The sequence below is a fragment of the Jaculus jaculus genome (genome assembly GCF_020740685.1).
Source record: "Jaculus jaculus isolate mJacJac1 chromosome Y unlocalized genomic scaffold, mJacJac1.mat.Y.cur SUPER_Y_unloc_2, whole genome shotgun sequence".
NCBI classification, from domain to species: domain Eukaryota; kingdom Metazoa; phylum Chordata; class Mammalia; order Rodentia; family Dipodidae; genus Jaculus; species Jaculus jaculus.
This window is the reverse complement of record NW_025423387.1, coordinates 886,058-906,268: the sequence shown is the minus strand read 5'-3', so window position 1 is coordinate 906,268 and position 20,211 is coordinate 886,058. Positions and strand designations below refer to the sequence as shown.

The following is a 20,211-nucleotide window of genomic DNA, read 5'->3' as shown; positions in this document are numbered from 1 at the left end:
CCCAGGGAGCACTTGAATTTGCAATATGTGTGATTCTGGACTTGTCTCTGGTGTTTCCTACCTATAATTTCCAATTGATGGGATTTCATGAATACATCTCACTCCCCCACCTTTCAGTGAACATCATGAGACAAATTTTCCTGAATGAGATCCAGAGAAGCAGTAGCAGGGAAAGAAGACAAGCTGAAAAATAAGGAATGGTAGTGTCTTAATGGAATTTGTCAGGCATAGTACAAGAGAAAGCATAAAGGTGAGTACAGAAAAAGGATCCTTAAGGTCATGAATCTGTAGCATGGCATAATACAGACAGAATGGATGGCAGCCATGGTGGTGATTGTGATTACTGGACATAAAACACCTTTAAGGAATGCGAATTTAGTTTCTGGAATCCCCTTCTAACCATAGAATTAATTCAGTCTTTTAACTATATTTACAACTGGGGCAAATTGGCAAGTCCCTGATTTCATATTATGTTTTTCCTTCCCTGCATTTCTTATTCACAACAAAATGCTTACACTCATTTTCAGTGATTTCGTAAGTCACTACATTTTACTGTTTAAACTTGGTGCTCTCTGTTCCCCACAGATTTTGTATACACATCTTGAAAACATTTAAAGTTACAGCAAAGAGGCCTGCCAGCATTTCTGTCAACTATTATATACTAAACGATTAACAGTATAATTGCCTGCCACTGAGATATAATATCATTCTATTGCATTGTGATATGCATTCATCCTACCTTGTGACGGGTTCATCATCACCATTTCTTTCACGTACATCATACCTTTATTTCACCTGCCTTAAGCATATCTTTTATGCCCAGGTCCTTCCTTGTTCCTCTAGACTTCTTTCCCTCATTGTCCCTTGTTATTTTATGTTTGTCTTCATCTTCCAACCCAGGAAATAAGAACCCACACTGGGGAATATGTAGTTTTATATTTCAAATCAGGGGATTATTATTTCTCAGCTTCTTGTAAACATAAATTTTCACTCAAGATTTTGTGCAGTTGTGTTTCATCCTGTGACAGATCACTTGTCCTTAGAACGACCCTGGAATGTGGAAGACGGTTATTAAGTTGATGTTGAACAGGAGGCAGTGGATGTCCCATTGGAAGTTGGGGGTGGGAGCGAAAGAGAAAGGGGGTGGGGAGAGAAAAGCAGCGCGCAAGGTCCTCCAGCCAGTGCAAAGGAACTGGTGGAGCGTGTGCGCACGCACGCACACAAACACCCAGAAAGAGAGACAGACAGAGACCCCTGCTCGGTAGCTGTTCAGCTGTGGTGTCAGTGAGCTCCAACTCCGCGGTCCTTTCAAAACGCTGAAGCCGTTCTCAGTAGACCATTTGCACCAATAACTTGGAGCGAGCACCCCAGGCCGACAGCGTCCATTGCTTCCCAGCCAGCTCCCTTTCCTTAGCCGTGCGCGTCAGCACCGCCCGGGAGGGGCGCGGGCCCCACGCACGACCGCTGCGGCTTCACCTCGTAGAGGACCGCGCCCGAAGGCCTCACACGTGACGACGGCCGCACGCGGACCCAGCGAGGAAGGGGGCTGGCGCCGTGGGTGCCCGCCGCGCTGCACGGGGCCCAGCCTGTGGGAGCTGGCACGCGTCACAGGACGAGCCACGGAACGCGCGCGCGCCTTTGTGTCGCCGCCGGAAGTGGGCGTTGCTGACGACGCGCGTGGCCGTGGCCGTTTCCTTGGCGGTGGCCGTGGCCGTGGCGGTGGCGGTGGCTGCGGGCGGAGTCGCCTGTGGTCCGAGCGCCTGCACTGAGGTAAGAAAGGCCCTGGCGTCTTAGCCAGGGCAGCGCCTCCACAGAGCTCACCTTCCGGGGCCCTTCCTCCTCTCGCTCTTCCCTTTTCCCGCCCTGCTCTTCAGGCCGGGCCTGTGAAGGCCGCTCTCTCCGGCGCTCAGACCGTTGGCGGCCAGCGCTCGCCGCTCCGACACCTCTCGCACCTGTTTCCAGTGTGTTCTAGGGAACCCTCTGCCCCGCCTGCCCGTATTGGCTCCCATCGCTGGCCCCTGCCTGCGTTGGAAAAGGGGGTTTCTCTCCTCGGTGTTGGCTGTAGGGAAGGGAATCCTCACCCGAGGGAGGCCTCCAGCCCCCTTAAGAGGTCACAGAGCAGCCTCACGCTCCGCTTCTTCCCGTCATCAGACAGCTTCAGCTTTACCCACGGAAAGTTCATTTAATAACAATGTTTGGTAAAGGACATCTCGAGTCGAAAAGATTGGAATTTTCAAGTCGTCACAACCTTTTTGCTTTTAAAAGTCTTACTCATTTGCATTACAATTCTTTTCTGAGAAGTGTATTATGTACTGCACGCATACATATATTTCAGGTCGGGTCTAAATCTAGCCCACGCTGACGACAAACCCGTGGTGTACCCCAGGCTGTCTTGAAACATACAGTTTTCCTCCTACTTCTGTCTGCTAAATGCTGGGTGAAAGGCACAATGATCATTTGCCCATTGTTGCGCACGCTGTTGGCTGTTGATCCCAGCCCTGCAGAGGCACAGGTAGGAGTACTGCTGTGAATTTGAGGCCGGCCCGTGACTACAAACTAACTTCCGGGTCAGACTGGGGACTGTGAGTCCCTATCCCCAAAAGAAAGATTGAAACAAAGAAAGAAAGGCATGAGCTATCTTACTCAAACCAACTCGTAAATCCTCACGTTTATAAATTGCCCTTCAGGGTGGTGAGGGAATGAGTGGCTGGAGGGGCTTAGATCTTAAGTAACTCTTGCCGTCTTAGCATAGGAAACTGGGGAAAGAAAAGGGAATCAACTCCAGAACAGCGGAACATCAGTGTGGCAGCATTGTGTCTTTTATGAGTCACGGAAAAGAGGCAGCAGGAAGGATGATTCCGAAGTCATGTTTACTTGCAAATCCAGAGGTGTGTTTTCAATTCCCAGTACCACACTAAAGCCACAAACATAAAGTGGAGCATGCTTCTGGAGTTCATTGGCAGGGGCAAGAGGCCCTTGTACCCCTATTATCATTCTTTCTCTCGATGCTTAGCAGTGCTTTTTTTTGAGTTAGGATCTTACACTAACCTTAACTGACACTAGGGTGACTTTTAAATCTTGAGGATACTCCTATCTTTGCCTCCCAAGTCAGGGATTAGCAGTGCTTTTTTTTTTTTTTTTTTTTTTTTTGTGTGTGTGTGTGTGTGTGTGTGTGTTAGGATCTTACACTAATCCAGCTGAACTGGATGTTACTATATAGTCTAAGGGTGTCTTTTAACTCATGAATAACCTCCTATCTGCCTCCCAAGGCTGGGATTAAATGCATGTACTCCGAAAGGTGTCCAAAAGCAGATGTTACACCCCTAGGGCTCATGACTACTCCTGTTTTAAGTTTTCAGTATCAAGGATATATACCCTCCCATGGAGCGGGCCTGCAGTCCAGTTGGAGGGCAGATGGTTTCCACCATGATAGATGTGCCCCTATCTTACCCTTTGGCTCAATTGTCCTGGCTGGCCAGTTACAAGACTTGCAGTGTCTACTGTTGAGTATCTTCACTGGTGCTCTCTCTTTCTCCCATTGAACTGCATGTAGAATGGCTTCTTCCAGCTTTCTGTCAGCTTGTCTACATGGTGGAGGTTATTCCAGGAGATTTTCTCAATGGTGTTGCAGCCCACGTATGTGGAGTTTAGCTATTGGGTCTTTCCATTGATTCCTGGTGGGAAACCAAGAGCCTCGACGATGGCCTGTAATGTTTGAGGGCATAGGGGACCTCCCTGGCCAACAACTCACTGGAAGGTATCCCATCCCTGGCAGTGAAACTTTTCTAGCAACGATTTACGGCTCCTGAGCATTCCATTGTCCAAAACCAGAGGATTCCATATGATTTATTTATATTCCCTTAATTTTGTTTAGCCCTCCCTCCACCTTTCCTTTACTCAATCTCTTCCCCTGACCTCACTTTGGGTCTTTTCAACCCCCATTAATCTATTCTTCTTCTTACATATAAATGATACTCACTCTTAGCCCTCTTTCCTTTCTCTTCCCTTTATATCTCTTGTTTTTTTTTTAAGCTTACTGGCCTCTGCCACTGAGGTTTTTTACCTTCTCACACAGAAGCCGAATCATCTGTAGCTAGGATCCACGTATGAGGGAGAACATGCTGCGGCATTTGGCTTTCTGGGCCTGGGTTACTTCACTTAGTATAATACAGATCCATCGATTTTCCTGCAAATTTCATAACTTCATTTTTCTTTACCGCTGAGTAGAACTCCATTGTATCAATGTGCCCTATCCTCGTTATCCACTCATTAGTTGAGGGACATCTAGGCTGGTTCCATTTCCCAGCTATTTTGAAATGAGAAACAATAAACATGGTTGAGCACGAACTTCTAAGGAAATGAGATGAGTTCTTAGGATATATGCGTAGGAGTACTATAGTTGGGTCATATGGTATAGCAATTTTTAGCTGTTTTAGGAAACTCCACAACAATTTCCACAATGGCTAGACCAGATTGCATTCCCACCAACAGTGTAGAAGGGTTCCTCTTTTTCCACATCTCTGCCAGCATTTACGGTCATTTATTTTTATGATGGTAGCCAATCTGGCAAGTGTGAGATGGAATCTCAATGTAGTTTTAATCTGCATTTCCCTGATGACTGGGGATGTAGAACATTTTTTTAGAAGCTTATATGCCATCTGTATTTCTTCTTTTGAGAACTCTCTATTTAGCTCCATAGCCCATTTTTTTTAATTGGCTTGTTTGATTTCTTTGTATCTCCTTGATATTAATCCTTCATCAGATATATAGCTGCCTTTCCCATTCTGAAGGTTGCCTCACAACACCAATTGTTGAGGAGGCTGTCTTTTCTCCAGTGAGTATTTTTGGCTTTTTTATTGAGTATCAGGTGGCTATAGTTACCTGGTCTTGCATCTAGGTCCTCTATTCTATTCCATTGATCTATATTTCTGCTGTTGTGCCAGTACCATGCTGTTTTTGTTACTATGGCTCTGTAGTATAGGTTAAAATCAGGTATGATGTTACCACCAGCCTTAGTTTTGTTGCACAGTATTATTTTAGGTATTCCTGGATTTTTATGATTCCAAATGAATTTTTGGATTGTTTTTTCTATTTCCATGAAGAAAGCCAATGGAATTTTGATGGGGATTGCACTCCCTTAATCCTGACAGTAAGGAGGTTAAGATTTCTGGCCTGTAGAGGGTTCTAAGTCAGCTTGTGACCAGGTGAGACCCTTCCCTAATGTATAACAGAAGAGGAAACAAAGGCACTATAAATCAAGAAGCAACAAATAGCAATCCCAAAATACAACTTATTTAAAAATGGTAAATCTGACCATCCATCAGGTTTAACATATAATTTATCCTGATATGGGAGGTGCCATTAGCACTTCTGGTTCAGGCCTACATACCAGGTTTATTAGGCAGGTACTGGCCTTGTGTAATCCCAGTTACATTTTGGGATGATTTGTATTTCACTTATGCTGCTCCTTCTTGGGTCTCAGTGTTGGTTCATGTAGGTTTAGCTAGGCTGCTCTGTTCACTGGAGCTGGGCACTGGCAGTGGGGGAGGGGAGGCTGCCATTGCTGCTCTAGTTCTCTAGCTGTTCCACGTGTTATTCCACATTGTGGTCTGCTCCTCCGTTGTTCACTGCCCTTCTTCCTTCATGTTTCTTGAGTTTGAGGAGAGCTCCGGTGTGAGTGGAAAATCCCCTCACCTGGCTTTTTCTGAGGCTTAAGCCAAGCCTGCAGGTTGGGTGGCGTGCTAACACTGCATTCCTGCAGACCTGCCCGAGCATCTTCTGCCAGCCTGTACAGGCTCTGGATTCTCTGGGTCTCTCCTACTTCTCCACTGCTATTTCAATTCTCTACAAACCTTAATTATTAGTAAAAGTGAGTATTTTGCTGGTTTTTTTTTTTTTTTTGGTTCCTCTCCCTCCTTCCCCCAGGCTTCTTTAGCATGGCAACTACACAACCATCTTAACCAGAAGTCTTTTGGAAATTAAAATTTTTTAAAGTCACAGAATTGTTAAATAAACTAGAACATATCTGAACATTTCGAATAGGTTAAGTGTTGCTATATTAGCATCCAGCACTGTTATATCAGAGAGAGAGAGAGACAAAAGTGGCCTGCCCTTTTGTAATTTTTTAAGAACTGAAAGAAAAGTTTAATTCTTTAGATTGATCATTCAAAAAATAAAAGAGTAGTATTGCTGTGCTGTTATTTTCCTTATCTACAGTTAAATATTATCAAACACTAATACTAGGACAAAAAAAAGGCTGTTGCAATAACCCTTAAAACAGACTAAAAAGTGGTTACCAAAGCTAGCAAATGTACATGACGTAACTATTGGTAAGCCTAGATTTCATTACAACAGTATGAATTATGAGTGGATGATAAAATGCTTCAAAAGTGCAAATAATAATACAATAAGCGAACATGTTTGTTGCAAATCATTAAGGGTTTCTTGTAATGAACTTGTGTGTCTTAATTCAACAACTTACTAAAGTTCTTATGGCTATTTTTTGATACATTTCATTGCTAATCCATTGAAACATGCTATTTCTTTCCCTAGTGCTTGCTCTGAGTATTTTTCTGTCAGCATTGAAGACACTTACAGTATGTATTGCATGCTGATTTTAAACATATCAATTGTTTTTATGTACTTTGATGTCTGTTTTGTTTGCTGTTTGTTGTGAAAAGTTCAAATGTCACTCTGAACTGCATTGAGACAGAAGGCCTGTATCGTCTTCATGTATATAAGTGGTCAAACTTGAAATAATATATGCTTTGTATATCATAACATATGACACCATCCTTTATTCACGGTTGATCTCATCAGATATAAGGCACGCGAAACTTAAGTTATTAAAGAGGTATGAGGGCCATGTGTGGTATTGTATACATGTGTATCCAACTCTGCGGAGACTGAGGTAAGGGAATTCGAACTTTGAGGGCAGGCTGAGGTACTTATCAAGGTTCTGTCTCAAAGATAACACAAAACAATCTTAAAAAGTCATTATTACAGTTTTAGTGGAAGATTAGATATGATTACCACTCTCACTGCTATCTTGATAATCACCTCCAGGGAGATGGTGGTGGATGTTGAAGTGACTCAAAATTCATCAAATTCAGGGCTGTGGAGATTGCCCAGCAGTACAAATTCTTGATTTCAAACACTAAGGACTCAGGTTCAGTTCCCCAGTACCCACATATGCCAAAGGCACTGGGGCAAATTAATTTATTGCTCATTTTCAGTGGCAAGAATACCTGCCATGCCCATTCTCCCTCTCTCTCTCTGCCTGTTAATCCTTGCATTCAAGAGGCCAAAGTCAGATGACCACTGTGAGTGCTAGGCTATATCATAAATTCCAGGTCCCAGTGGGTTAGAGCTTGATTCTGCCTTGAATAGTATAACTAGAAAAACAAGAAGAAGAAGAAAAAAAACAGCAAAAAAAAAAAAAAAAAAAATCGTCGAAGCCTGTAAAGCAGACTGCTAAGTGCTCACCCCATAGAGACTAACCAAGTGCCTTCCAGGTCTCAGGGATCATTCATTCTAGAAGAGGAGTTGAAAGATTATAATAGCCATAATATATAAAATATGCAATATAATATGATTGCCAGAGTATATTTTGTGATTCCATTTCCACACTGAGTTCTGCTCTCCATTTCAGGTACCTGGTTTATATATTTCTAATCAAATGTGAATTATTTATCTTACTTTTATCCCTGTCTTCAAAGTTGGCAGTGGCATTTTCCTAGCATGCCACCTCTCCTCACAGAGGGTGTGCCTAACCATTTAATTTACTGCCTTCACAAAGCTTGTTAAGTTGTGGAGTTCAGCCTGGTAAGCCTATCTTTTCACCAACAGTTTCAATAATATGGCACAGGTTAGTGCCTCTTTTTTCCCCCATACGACAGGTCTGTCTGTCTGCTGTTGTTTTACACTCAGGAGGTTCTATATTTTCCTTTGTTTTATTTTCATTATGTTTGCAGATACTTTTTTCTCCTTTGAAATGTTTGGTAATGATATAGTCCAAAATAGGAAAAGGAAAATTACCTATCTGGTAAAAGGAATGGGATCATTTATTAGTTACCTAGAGTAACCAGCAATACTTACGGAGTAAATTAAAACAGAAATTTTTAAAATTCTATGCATGAATATTTCTGAGCTTTGATAGAATGTAAATGATACCAGAGATTTTTGTATCAATTTTGTTCATGTCATAAATTCCTGGTAGTAGGAAGGATTAAATATTCTCAGCTTGTTCTGGGACCAGTTGGATTGGGGAGTGTTTGCAAGGGCAGAGGGCCAAAGTGGATATAGTGGCACACCAGTCGCCATTCCAGTGTTAACTTGCTGGTGTGAAGATGTAGTTGGAGTAGATAGAGAACTTAAGTGACCCTAGTTATCATGTTTTGAAAAGAAAAGGTAATGATGTTTAGTGTAACTTTATCATATACTAAAGGAAATCAGCAGAAAATACTATCCAGTCAAACAGTAACTGAAACTTGACCAGCACCACTGCTGATTATGTTGGGATTATTACCTTTCAATGATGGCCCAGAGAATTTTTTTTTAATTTATTTATTTGAGAGCGACAGACACAGAGAGAAAGACAGGTAGAGGGAGAGAGAGAGAATGGGCGCGCCAGGGCTTCCAGCCTCTGCAAATGAACTCCAGACACGTGCACCCCCTTGTGCATCTGGCTAACGTGGGACCTGGGGAACCGAGCCTCGAACCAGGGTCCTTAGGCTTCACAGGCAAGCGCTTAACCGCTAAGCCATCTCTCCAGCCCGAATTTTTTTAATTTAAAGTTGAGAATGTTTTAAAAATTAGTTATGTACACGGTGTGTATCCAGTCATGTTGTTAATATTGTCAGCCTGACCCCTCTCCATCACACTACGCAGTTACTCTCCTCGTTGGAGAATATGGGTCATGCATTGTCGGGTTAGTCATCAGTTATGGGTAACAGCCAGTGTCTCTGTGCAAAAATGACCAGACGTGTGGCTCTAACATTCTTTCAGCCTCCTCTTACACAAATTTCCCTTAGCCATGATGGGTTCATTTTATGTTTGCTTCAGTATTAAAGCCTTGGGTGCCTGGAATCCTACCAAATCAGATATTTAGAGACACAGTTTATGATTTTTATGGTTGCATTTTCATTATTTATGTTTGGTTGGTTTTGGCTTTCATTTTTCCCTAGTAAGTTTGTATTCCAGCCCAGGATGACCTGGAATGCCCTGTCTAGCTCAGGCTGGCCTTGAGTTCAAGTGATCCTCCTATCTATGCCTCCTGAGTGCTGGTACTAAATGCATTCCCCACCGCTATAAATATTTTCAATTGTAACTCTTTATTTCAACTTTAAGTTTTATTTAGACTTATTATTTTCTATAGATTTTATGGAAAAATCCAACATGTCCATAAGGGGGTAATTTCATAAGGTCCTATTATGCTTTATATTTCACTGTGCTTCTCTTTCTGTCAGTGGAATCTCCGGACCCAGAAAGACTATTGCAATGCCCTTATGATAAAAATCACCACATCAGGGCCTGCAGGTTTCCTTATCACCTTATCAAGTGCAAAAAGGTAGGATAATTCACCCTCTCATTACATTTGAGTTGCTTTACATGTGTAGATTTAGCTGGTGTGGTGGCATATGCTTTTAATCCAGGCAGTCAGAAGGATCACTGTGTGTACAGGGATAGCATGACCATGGAGGTGACTTATTCTGAATTTTCATAAGGTAAAAGATAAAAAAAAAAAAATTCATTTTTGTAAAGTGCAAGTAATTTTATCTTAAATGATTTATTTTTCCCCTTCCTGCCCTTATTTCTCTTTTACTGCTCCTTTTCTCCCTTCTTCCTTTCTTCCCTCATTTACCTGTGAGTTGGGTTTAGTATATATGCAAGTCAGCACATCTGTCCATTGCAGCAGGTCTTCAGACCCGTATGCTTTGCTTACCATAGGTACTGAAAAATCAAACTGGGCTGTCAGGCTTTTCAAAAAGTATCTTCAACTGTTTGTCCATCTTCCCAGCCCCAAATTGAAATACTTAAATGAATATCACAATGGTTTGGTGAGTCACATCCTGTGTTAAATACCAACAGTGACAGCAAGGGATTATATCAGTTTATTTCTCTTTGGTTTTCTTCCCTCAAGTTGTGGCAATAACATCCTTCCCAAACAGTACCTCTTGAGTAATCTTTTGTAAGTATTTCCTATTTGAGAGTGGGAAAGAATGGCCTTGTCATAGCCTTTTCAACTGCCTGCCAGGCTGGTCTGAAACTCACAGTTTCCTCCAGCTTTGTCCTTCCTTGTGAGTGGTGGAGTGTAAGGCATGCATCACCATACCTGGCAACCTTAGCTTGAAGCAGGATTTCTTACTGATTCTGGAGATCACAGAATGAATTAGACTCAGTAGATAATAAGTCCTGAAATCTCTTCTCTCTACCTCCCCCCCCCCCAACCAACTCCAAGCTGTGGGATCATGTGCCACCATTTTCCTCTTACAGGAATGTTGGTAATCCACACTAGGTCCTTATCATTGTGCCTCAAGCACTGTATTAACTCAAGCTCCTCCTCAGCTCTGTCTTTTTATTTAGAATATTGTTTCAGGTACTGAAACCTATGTTACATTCAGTGCCATTGATGACCATGAAGTGATCCACGTGCCTCAAATTCACAGCTGCCCCATATATCCTGTTACAAATTTATGTTCCTTATCTGAGTTTTTATTTCTGAAGGTCTTTTTCTTAATTTTTTTTTTTGATGATTTCCTTTAATTATATAGTATGTTTTCATCAACTCCCTCAACCATTACCCTCTCTTTTCCCTACCCCATTGTCACTTGTCATTCTCCTCCCAATTAAACAAACTTCGGATTCAGGAGAGAGAGAGAGGATATGATGGGCATGCCAGGGCTTCAACAATTGCAAATGGTCTTTGGATACATGGAGAGAAAGAGAGAGAGAGAGAGAGAGAGAGAGAGAGAGAGAGAGAGAGAGGCAGACAGATGGACAGACAGACAGAGACAGAGAGAGGGGGAGAGAGAGAGAGAGAGAGAGTGAGTGTGTGTGTATGTTGTGTGTGTGTCAATGAATGTAATTTGTTTTGCTTTCATGATCATGAGTGAGAGGCTATTTTGCAGAGCAGGAACAATGTATATGTGGCCAAGCTCACATCTTTTGTGCATTTTTAACTGGTGATACAATTTCCAATATATTTGGTTGATAATTGTAAATCCTTGGTTTTAGTTCAACACAAGATTTTGGTTTAATACAGGAATGTTTTCCTATGTTTTTCCCTATCATTTGAATTTTCTATTTCCCTGAGTTTGCTTGTGTAAATACCAAATTATAAGAGCCTTTTTGTATTATTTAAAAAATGTGTCCCTGTATAAATCTGTGAAAAGCCACTCATCTGTATCCTCTGCAGCCAGGTACATAAAACAGCTATATTCCCATGCATTGTACTACAGTAGCAGGAAAACCATACATATGGGCTGTGTTCTGGCATTATGGTCCATTCTGAATATCACCTTTTATAGAAATGCACAGAGCTCTGTAATTACAGGATTTACTTTCTGGGACACCCTTGTTATACCAAGAAAAATAAAATGAGAAGATACACTTCAAATTGATTGTTTACTTCTGTAAAATCATAGAAATTTGGTCTCCATCTTCCCAGTCATCATAAAGGAAATTAGATCTTGATAATTTTGAAATAATGACTTCATATGCTTTGTATCAATAAACAGTTCCCTCTTACTTTCCTATTAGGGATATACCAACTATAGCTGAGCTGCACATTTGTTGGGAAACCTGAGAGGAGTCAATAGTAGTAAAAAGCTGATACACTTTCCTTGGCTTTAAGAAATCCAAACAGTTAACCGATCCCTTCATTTTGATTCCACAGAACCATCCTGATGTTGCAAAAAAATTGGCTACATGTCCATTCAATGCTCGTCACCTGGTTCCAAGGACTGAACTGAGTCATCATATCTCAATATGTGATGACAGGTGCTGTATAGAACAGGATGTGGGTAAGGCTGACTAGTTCACAGGTTCCAAACTACAACTGACTCATTCACATGTACTTCTTGCTCCATTGTGTTCAGAATTCTGCCTTCACCTTTAAAAAAAATAATATATTGTCTATCTCCAAGATTTTTGTAAGTTAGGTGATCAGATTATTTTCTCTTCTGAACAGTTTGAATCATATTCTTGGGGCTGGTTATGAGCTAAGTTTATAAAGTGCTTGCCTAATATGCACAAAGTTCTTACTTGATCCCTGGCATAAAATGAATCTTCTGTGAACACATTTTCCTGTAATCTCAGCCATCAGGGTGGAGGCTTGAGGACCAAGGAATTCCATGTCATCCTTGGCTACATAGAGACCTGCACACTAAACAGGATTAAAGGCTGCCATATCTTTCTGTCTGTCTCTCTCTCTATATATATATACATATACATATACATATACATATACATATACATATACATATACATATATATATATGCTTATTTTTATATCTAGATATCTTTATCAATTTCTATGTGTTTCTTTTAGTGATTTGTGTGTGATGTTTGTCTTTGACTCTGTTTCCTTTTTTTTATCTTGGCAACTTTTGTTCTAACCATGTTTTTAACAAAGCAGCCTTTTAAGGCTGTAGTGCCTTTTGCACAGGAACTTGGCAATCTGTCGTTTATATGTAAATTTCATGTCTTATAGTCAACCCAACCAGGAACTCTGGACAGGACACTCTGTCCAAGAACACATTGCAGTACCCTCCTTGTGACGAAGACTGGGATCAAGGTAAATGCCTTTATATCTTTTTCTTCAACATATGTAAATTTCAAGTCATTTGCTTAAGACAGAAGGAAATTTTTCCTTTATTTATTAACTTTTTTACTGCACTATGTTGTTCAAAAGCCTTACTATTTTTCAAGAGACCCCAATTGAGCTCATTTGTGTCACCATGCAAACATGTAGAATAACCTATGCCTCTTTACTGGCAAAAGCACTTCTTGACATCAGCTTTCTATTGTAAATTCTATTGTGATAACTGTGTTTGCAGGATATGAGGCATGGTTAATATTCTGTATTGCTCTGTGTTTATACCCTTTAATTAAATTCCTGCTTATGGCAGATGGGGGGTAATTGGTCAAGTTTTACTTTCATTACAAACTTAGAGGTAGTATTACTCTTCCTAAAATGAACAATAATTTTGTATAATGTTGGTTATAATAAATGAATTTTTGCTTCCTTTGGCAGAATTGGCTGAAGAGAATAACACCACCCCATTTATCTGGGGTAGAACTGGGTTCTGTGACAATAAATGGTAAATGAATTGGTCTTACTCTCCCTCCTACTTCCCAAAATCTATGTGCTCCATTACAAAAACAAAAGAAAGATAGGAAATCAGAAACAAAAAAAGAATGATAGAAAAAGAAGGAAAAGGAAAGGATGGAAGGGCAAGAGGAAATGAAATCAAGATGCAAGTCAAAGCAATAGGCCAGAGTCAAGGCAAGATGCAAGAGGCAAAGCAAAAGTGAAGGCAAAATGCCAGGAGAAGCAAGAGGTCAGGACAGAGAACTCAAGACTAGTGCCCAGGCACAGTAAGGAAAGGCAAGAAGGGAGCAAGGCAAGTCAAGAGCCAAGGCAAGCTGAGGCAAGAGTCAAAGGGATGGAAGAGGCAAGATAATACAAGAGGTCAGGAAAGAGACAAGGCCAGGCAAGGCAAATGACAAGGCAGAGAATGTCAAGGGAAGAAGCAAGGCAAGGCAAGGCAAAGCAAGTGACAAGGCAGGGAATGTCAAGGCAAGAAGCAAGGCAAGACAAGAGGCAAGTCAAGGCACAAGGTAAGGGAAGGGGTATGGCAAGATACGTCATTCAAGGCATGACAAGGGAGAAGGCAATTCAAGACAAGGGGAAGGCAAGGCAAGAGGCAAGGTAATAGGCAAGACATGAGGGAAAGAAAGGGGCAAGTTAATACAAGAGGAAAGGAAATAAAGAGGCAAAGCAACAAAGTGGCAACATAATTCAGGAGGCAAGGAAGGAAAGAGCCAAGGCAGAGCAAGAGACAAGGCAAGGAAAGGGAAAGACCACAATCTTTCCGTGGTGATGATGTTTGATTGGTTATCTACTACAGGTAATTTTAGTGGTATTTTTTCCCTATTTCTTTCTTGATACAAGATCATAGCCTTTGTACTTATCAGTAAAAGCACAAAAATGTCACCTTATTGTGTTAACAAGGAGCAGTACAAGTAGGCACTCTTGGTTGTTTTGTTTTGTAAGTTCTTTAAATTGTTTATTTATTGTCAAAGAGAATATTTGAGAATGGGAGCAGCAGGACTTCTTACCATGCAAAACAATGTCTACATCTATGTGCTACTTTGCACATCTGGATTTATGTTATATGAGTACTGAGGAATTGAAACTGGGAAAGCAAGCTAAGCAAACAAATGCCTATTAACTGTGGAGCCACCTACCCATACCAGTAGCTGGTATTCTTGAGACATGGTTGCCTCTTTCTTTCCTTCCTTCCTTCCTTCCTTCCTTCCTTCCTTCCTTCCTTCCTTCCTTCCTTCCTTCCTTCCTTCCTTCCTTTCTCGTTCCTTCCTTTCTCCTTCCTTCCTTCCTTCCTTCCTTCCTTCCTTCCTTCCTTCCTTCCTTCCTTCTTTCTTTCTTTCTTTCTTTCTTTCTTTCTTTCTTTTTTTTTGCCACATTTGGATTGTTAACAAAGTCCTATGCAAAATGTGAGAAGAAGATAAGTTGTTACAGCACAGTCATGTGAAGCATACTTGTTATTTCCCGGCACCCATATAAATACCAGTAAATATAGCCACTGGTTTGCAGTCTACGGGCTCAGGAGGAAAAGACAGGGTTCTTAGAGCAAACTGAGGGAGAAGAAATCTGTGGGTTCAAGTGAATGATCCTGGCACAGTAAGTAAAGTGAAAAATCCTCAAGGAAGACACCCATTGCCAACCTCTGATCTCCAAAAATGTAACCATAAGGGTTTGTACATCATGTCTCCAGAAGGAATTTTATAGCAATTCCATTTGAGTCATTTTTATTGCAGACAGATTCTGCTGGAGTGGAGACTTTGAAGTAGTTTGAGATTGGTAAATCCAGTGTATTTATTATTATTTATTGGGTAAGAAAGAAAATCATTAGTCTTCATACTTACTTTTTTTTATAACCAGTTCCTACCTCAGATTTGTCATTTCCCAGCTTTAAACACAAAAGAATAGTTCCAAACAAAGCTCAAACTATATTCGTATTTGAAAACAAATGAATAAAATTGTCCTTTTTTAATCTTATGTTTGTTTGTTTGTTTCCTTTTTCCTGTTTCTCGTTTTCTTTGGTTTTTCTGGGTAGTGTCTCACTCTATTCCAGGCTGAACTTGAAGGAATACTCCCACATTGGTCTTGAGCTCAGAGAAATCCTTTTATCTCTAACCCCTGAGTGCTGGGTTTGAAGACATGTACCACAATTCCTGGAATTAGAGGCCAGATATTTATCAACATATTTCTTTTTTATTTTGTGAGGCACACTCTCAATCTAGCACAGGCTGACCTTGAACTCAGCTGTAGTACTCTGTGGCCTAAAACATGGCAATCAACACAGCACTGCCTTCCCAGTGCTGGGATTTATGTTGTGTGCTACCATGTGTTCTTTGTATTTATGTTCATGAACATGAAATGCTAAATTTTTGTTTCTGGGTTACTGAAGTGAGTTGATAATATTCACTGTATTTCATTTGTTTAGTTAGTTAGTTTTTGTATTTTCTGGTAAGTACTTGTTCTAGTGCAGGCTGACATGGAACTAACTGTGTAGTCTCAGGCCTCAAACTCGCTGATTCTTCTTCTGCCTACCGAGGGCTATGATTAAAGGCACTTGCCACCTTGCTCGGCTCTGTTGATAATTTTTAGGGGCATGCTGTTTTCCATCAGCAATATAGAAAACCTGAAAGATGAATTCTACCAGTTACAAATGTGAATTTGCCTCAGTACTATGATGCTTTTATCACCAGTGTTTAATATTGTCTTTATTCACTGTAGAATGGGGAACATACAGATAAAGGGCACAGGGAGGGGGAGAAAAAGTTAAAATACTTGGGCATGCCAGGGCCTCCATCCACGGAAAATGAACTCCACATGCATACATGATCATGTGCATCTGGTGATAGAGGGTACTGGGGATTCAAATATGAGTCCTTACCGTTCTGAGGCAAGCAGCTTAACTACTAATGCTCCTCTACAGCCCTGACGTTTGGCATTTTCCATGTAATGGTATATTATTTTCACATATATTGAATTAATGATCCTGCCATTCAACAACAAGACAGTGGATGTTGTTATTGTTAACCTAAATTTCTAGCAAATGAAACATTTGGTCCCATCCTAATGATTATGCAGAATGGGGAACGTTCCAGAGAAGTGGAAATAGAATAAAAGTTGCTGGAAATGTATTTGCATTTCAGATAAAGTAGGTGGTTTTTAAGTGAGATTAAATTCACATTCTGAGAACTGAAGTGAGCCTATCAGAAAAATATGGATATGCTGACATAATGGTATTCTTCTTCTTTGCTTGCTTCATTATGTAGTCCTGCAGGCAACATAGCTATGGAACATAAAAGTAATCTGGCTTCAGACAAGCAAGTTCCAAAGACTCTGCCATGGAAAAACAGTAAGTAACATACAGGAAAATGCTTCTACACTGTTTCACTGTGTTGGCCACAGCAGAATGTTGGGTGCCTCGCTCCAGTCAAACATGCTGCATTTCAGCAGCGAGGCCACTTCTTGGTCTCTGCTCCCTTTGCAGTACTGTGGTTACAGGTACACATGACCACACCTAGATGTTTTGTACGTATTCTGGAGACTGTAACTTGGGCAGTTTCAGCCTTCTTGAGACTTTTATGTCTGCACAGAGAGTACTTACAGCAGTCAGCTCTCGAGCCCCTAATACACTTTCTAATGTTACTTTGACATCCAAACTCCCTTTAAGTCTTTATTAGTTGACCTAAATTTTGAGTGAATAAAGGATTGCCTTTAAACATCTCCTTTGTTATGTATTTTTATTTCCCAAAACTATGAAATCACAAAATGAGATTCCAAAAGACTTACAGAGAGAACTATGGGAATGGCTCATTGGGTAAGAACATGTGCACATGAGACCTAAGGGTCTGATTTTCCTTGAGTTCTGTACCCCAGCATCCACACAAACTGTTGGCTATGTCCACGTACAGGTGTGATATCAGTCCTTTTGTGGAGTGGAGACTGAAGAATTGGTCAGTCTCACTTGTTAGCCAGTATGACCAAAAATGGCAGCTTCAGTTTCTATATGACTCCATTTAAAAAGTCATGCAGATGAATAGAAGACACCAAAAATTCTCCATGATCTGCATACATATGCACAAGGCATGACACGTGTACATACACCTCATACACATACCAGAGACCTGTGAAAAAAAGGCTTAGTAGAGCCAGGCATGTTAGCATATACCTGGAATTTTAGCACTTGGGAAGCTGATGCAGAAGGATCAGGAATTCAAGGCCCAACAATGCTTCTGTGTTACTGTCTCAAAAGCTTGATAGGTAAAGAACTATTTTCCTTGTACTTGAAGTGTTATCGTTTCACTAATTTTGATATATTTTAATGTTGTTACACTGTATAACAAAAAAATGTTAATATGTGTTTTGTACACATTGAGAATGGAGTAAATTTCACTTGGCATGGTATGTTAAGGCGGAAATTTTGTATTCATAGGTGGATATGGACAGTAAGTGAACATCTTTCACAAGTACGTGGATTCCATTTTACTGTGTTTTCGGGTGGGAACTAGACTTAACTGGGCCTAATGAATTTTGGATTGTATTTTCTTTCAGATTATGATGCCAAATTAAAGCTTGGGATACGTACTTTTTAAAGTATATAGCCTAAATTATGGCCTTGATCTGAATGAACTAGCATTTAGTAGTTAAATTATAATTGTAGCCGGATGGAGTGTCTTATGGCTCCAATCCCAGCACTCATTCATTAGGAAGAAGTACGGATAACTCCATGAGTATGTGCCAAACGTACAACCACATAATATATCCTAAGCCAGTTATGATAGAGTAAGATGCTTCTTGCAAAGAACAAACAAGAAGCAGCAGGAGAAGAAAAAGAGAAGGAATAAGGGAGGAGAGAAGAGGAAGAAGAGTTAAGGGAGAAAGAAAAAAATAAGAAGGAACCATATATTGTATAGTGCTGGGTAAAAAGTGAACTATGAATTCCTTTCTGATATGCTTCACTAGTTATTTAGTGATCAGACCATAGAATTCTATTCAGTTTTTGAAAGCACCTCTGACAGTGAAAACCTAGAAGTTTCTCCAGGTAAAGTCAAGTCCAGACATTTGCCCTTTGAATTGAACTCTATGCTCTTCTACTATGAAAAGTTCTTTTTCTATGAAAGTCAAGAATTGACAGGAAATTTGCCATTGTTTGGTAAGAATTTTCTTTTTAATTCAGAGGTAGTATCTTACTGTGCACATTGGCTTTGAACTAAAGATGTTAAAGCTAACATGTCCCTGAATACTGACATTATATGTGGCTCCACTGTATCCAGCAACTTTGCATCATCTTAGTTAAAATAAATGAAGCTTTTTAAAAATAATTTTAACAGAATTCTCTAGCTTTCTGGAAGGATATAATAGAAGTGGAAGTACGATTTACTTTCCAAGGAGCAAGTGTGAAAAACTAGATGTGTTCTGGAGAGGTTGTCCAACAGTTAAAGCCACATCCTCACATAGCTTTATATCTAGGGCTTGATGCCTCAGTATCCACAGAACACTATACATATCTGTGACATGTGAATCTGGATTTCATTGATGTGGCAGCAGTCTGTGGCATGCGTTGATGTGTCTTCCTCTCTCTACATTTACCAAAAAGTAAACAAAAATTAAAAGCTGGATGTGATGACACAAAACTAATCTGAAACTCAGGGATGTACAAGCTGGAGGAAAGGAGGAGTTGCAGATTGTCCTTGGTTTTATAAATTTGAGGACAGCCTAGTCCACAAAAGATCCTCCTGTTATACCCCTTTCAGAAAATTACATGCTGTGTGGGGAGAAAGCTCAGCAGCTAAAGGCTCTAGATGGTAACCTGTTGGGCCAGATTTAGTTCTCCAACAAACCATATAAAGCCAAATGTTAAAGTGGGCACAAGCACATGCTCTTCATTTTCATTAGCAAGAAATCCTGGCATGCACACAATACAAACACATAAGAACACACACATGGGCACACACAGACAAACACAAGCAAACAGACAAACGTAAATAAAGAGTCATCTTTTCCATGGAATATTGACTTTAAAAATTATATCTAAGAAAACACTTATATATGTTATTTTGTTAATGAGCAAATACGGCTACTTGAAAAGTTCCTAGGGTCATATCTCCTCACTTATTGAAATTTGAAAACACACAGTTTCAGATGAAATGTGTAAATTGATGGCTGCGTAGATTTTAATTCAGTTAGCAAGTTCCATGTATACAGTTGTACTAAAGAGGAAAGGTCCAGATGCCTGTTGGTATTTTTCTGTTATCCACAATGGACACCTAACGCAGACATTTAGAAGTAGGTGAGTTGTATGTGTGTCAGATATGGCTGATACTATTCAATTAAAGGACATAAGAACTTTTTTATTCTCATTTCCTTACAGATGCCAGAATCCAGAAGAATCTTGCTTATTCCTGCTGTCCAAGGAGCCTTAATTGTTTTAATCCAAGTGAAGTGATATATAACAGTAAACTATTTGACTTTCAAGGTTAAAAGCACCTGCCTTTTTTTTCCTCTCCAAGTCTGTAATGCCTCAGTTATTTGATCCCAGAACCCTTCTGAACATTGGTGAGGTAGACACGTTTACAGTCTAAATACCTGCTGTGCAAAAATCAAAATGCACACTATTCTAGTTACTGAAGCATAGTGTTGTACTGTTATCATAAAGGATCAGGCTAGAGTACACTGGAAACATAGGTTGAAACAAGTACCTGCATTTCTTTACTCTGAAAAACAAGGACCAAATGGTTTTAAGCAATTACGGCAATGAGATTTTTGTAGTGTGTTGTGTTGGTGCATGCCTTTCACCCAAGCACTAGGGAGGCAATGTTATGAGGATGAACTCCATGAGTTCCAGGCACAGTCCAGGACTACCAAGTGAATCCGAGTCACCCTGGGCTTGA

The 20,211-nt window shown here is 40.4% G+C and overlaps 2 protein-coding genes across 2 annotated transcripts in view; both read left to right on the top strand.

Annotated features, from left to right (window-relative positions):
- Window positions 1-20,211, top strand: part of LOC101611007 (spartin) — a 565,832-nt gene that overhangs the window by 192,680 nt on the left and 352,941 nt on the right.
- On the top strand, window positions 1,696-19,739 carry LOC123457187 (gametocyte-specific factor 1-like). The gene is made up of 9 exons (XM_045141191.1): window positions 1,696-1,770; window positions 6,553-6,596; window positions 9,468-9,568; window positions 11,897-12,023; window positions 12,713-12,796; window positions 13,256-13,322; window positions 16,591-16,673; window positions 17,754-17,787; window positions 19,692-19,739. Coding segments are annotated over exons 2-8 (480 nt in total). The 5' UTR covers window positions 1,696-1,770; window positions 6,553-6,595; the 3' UTR covers window positions 17,771-17,787; window positions 19,692-19,739.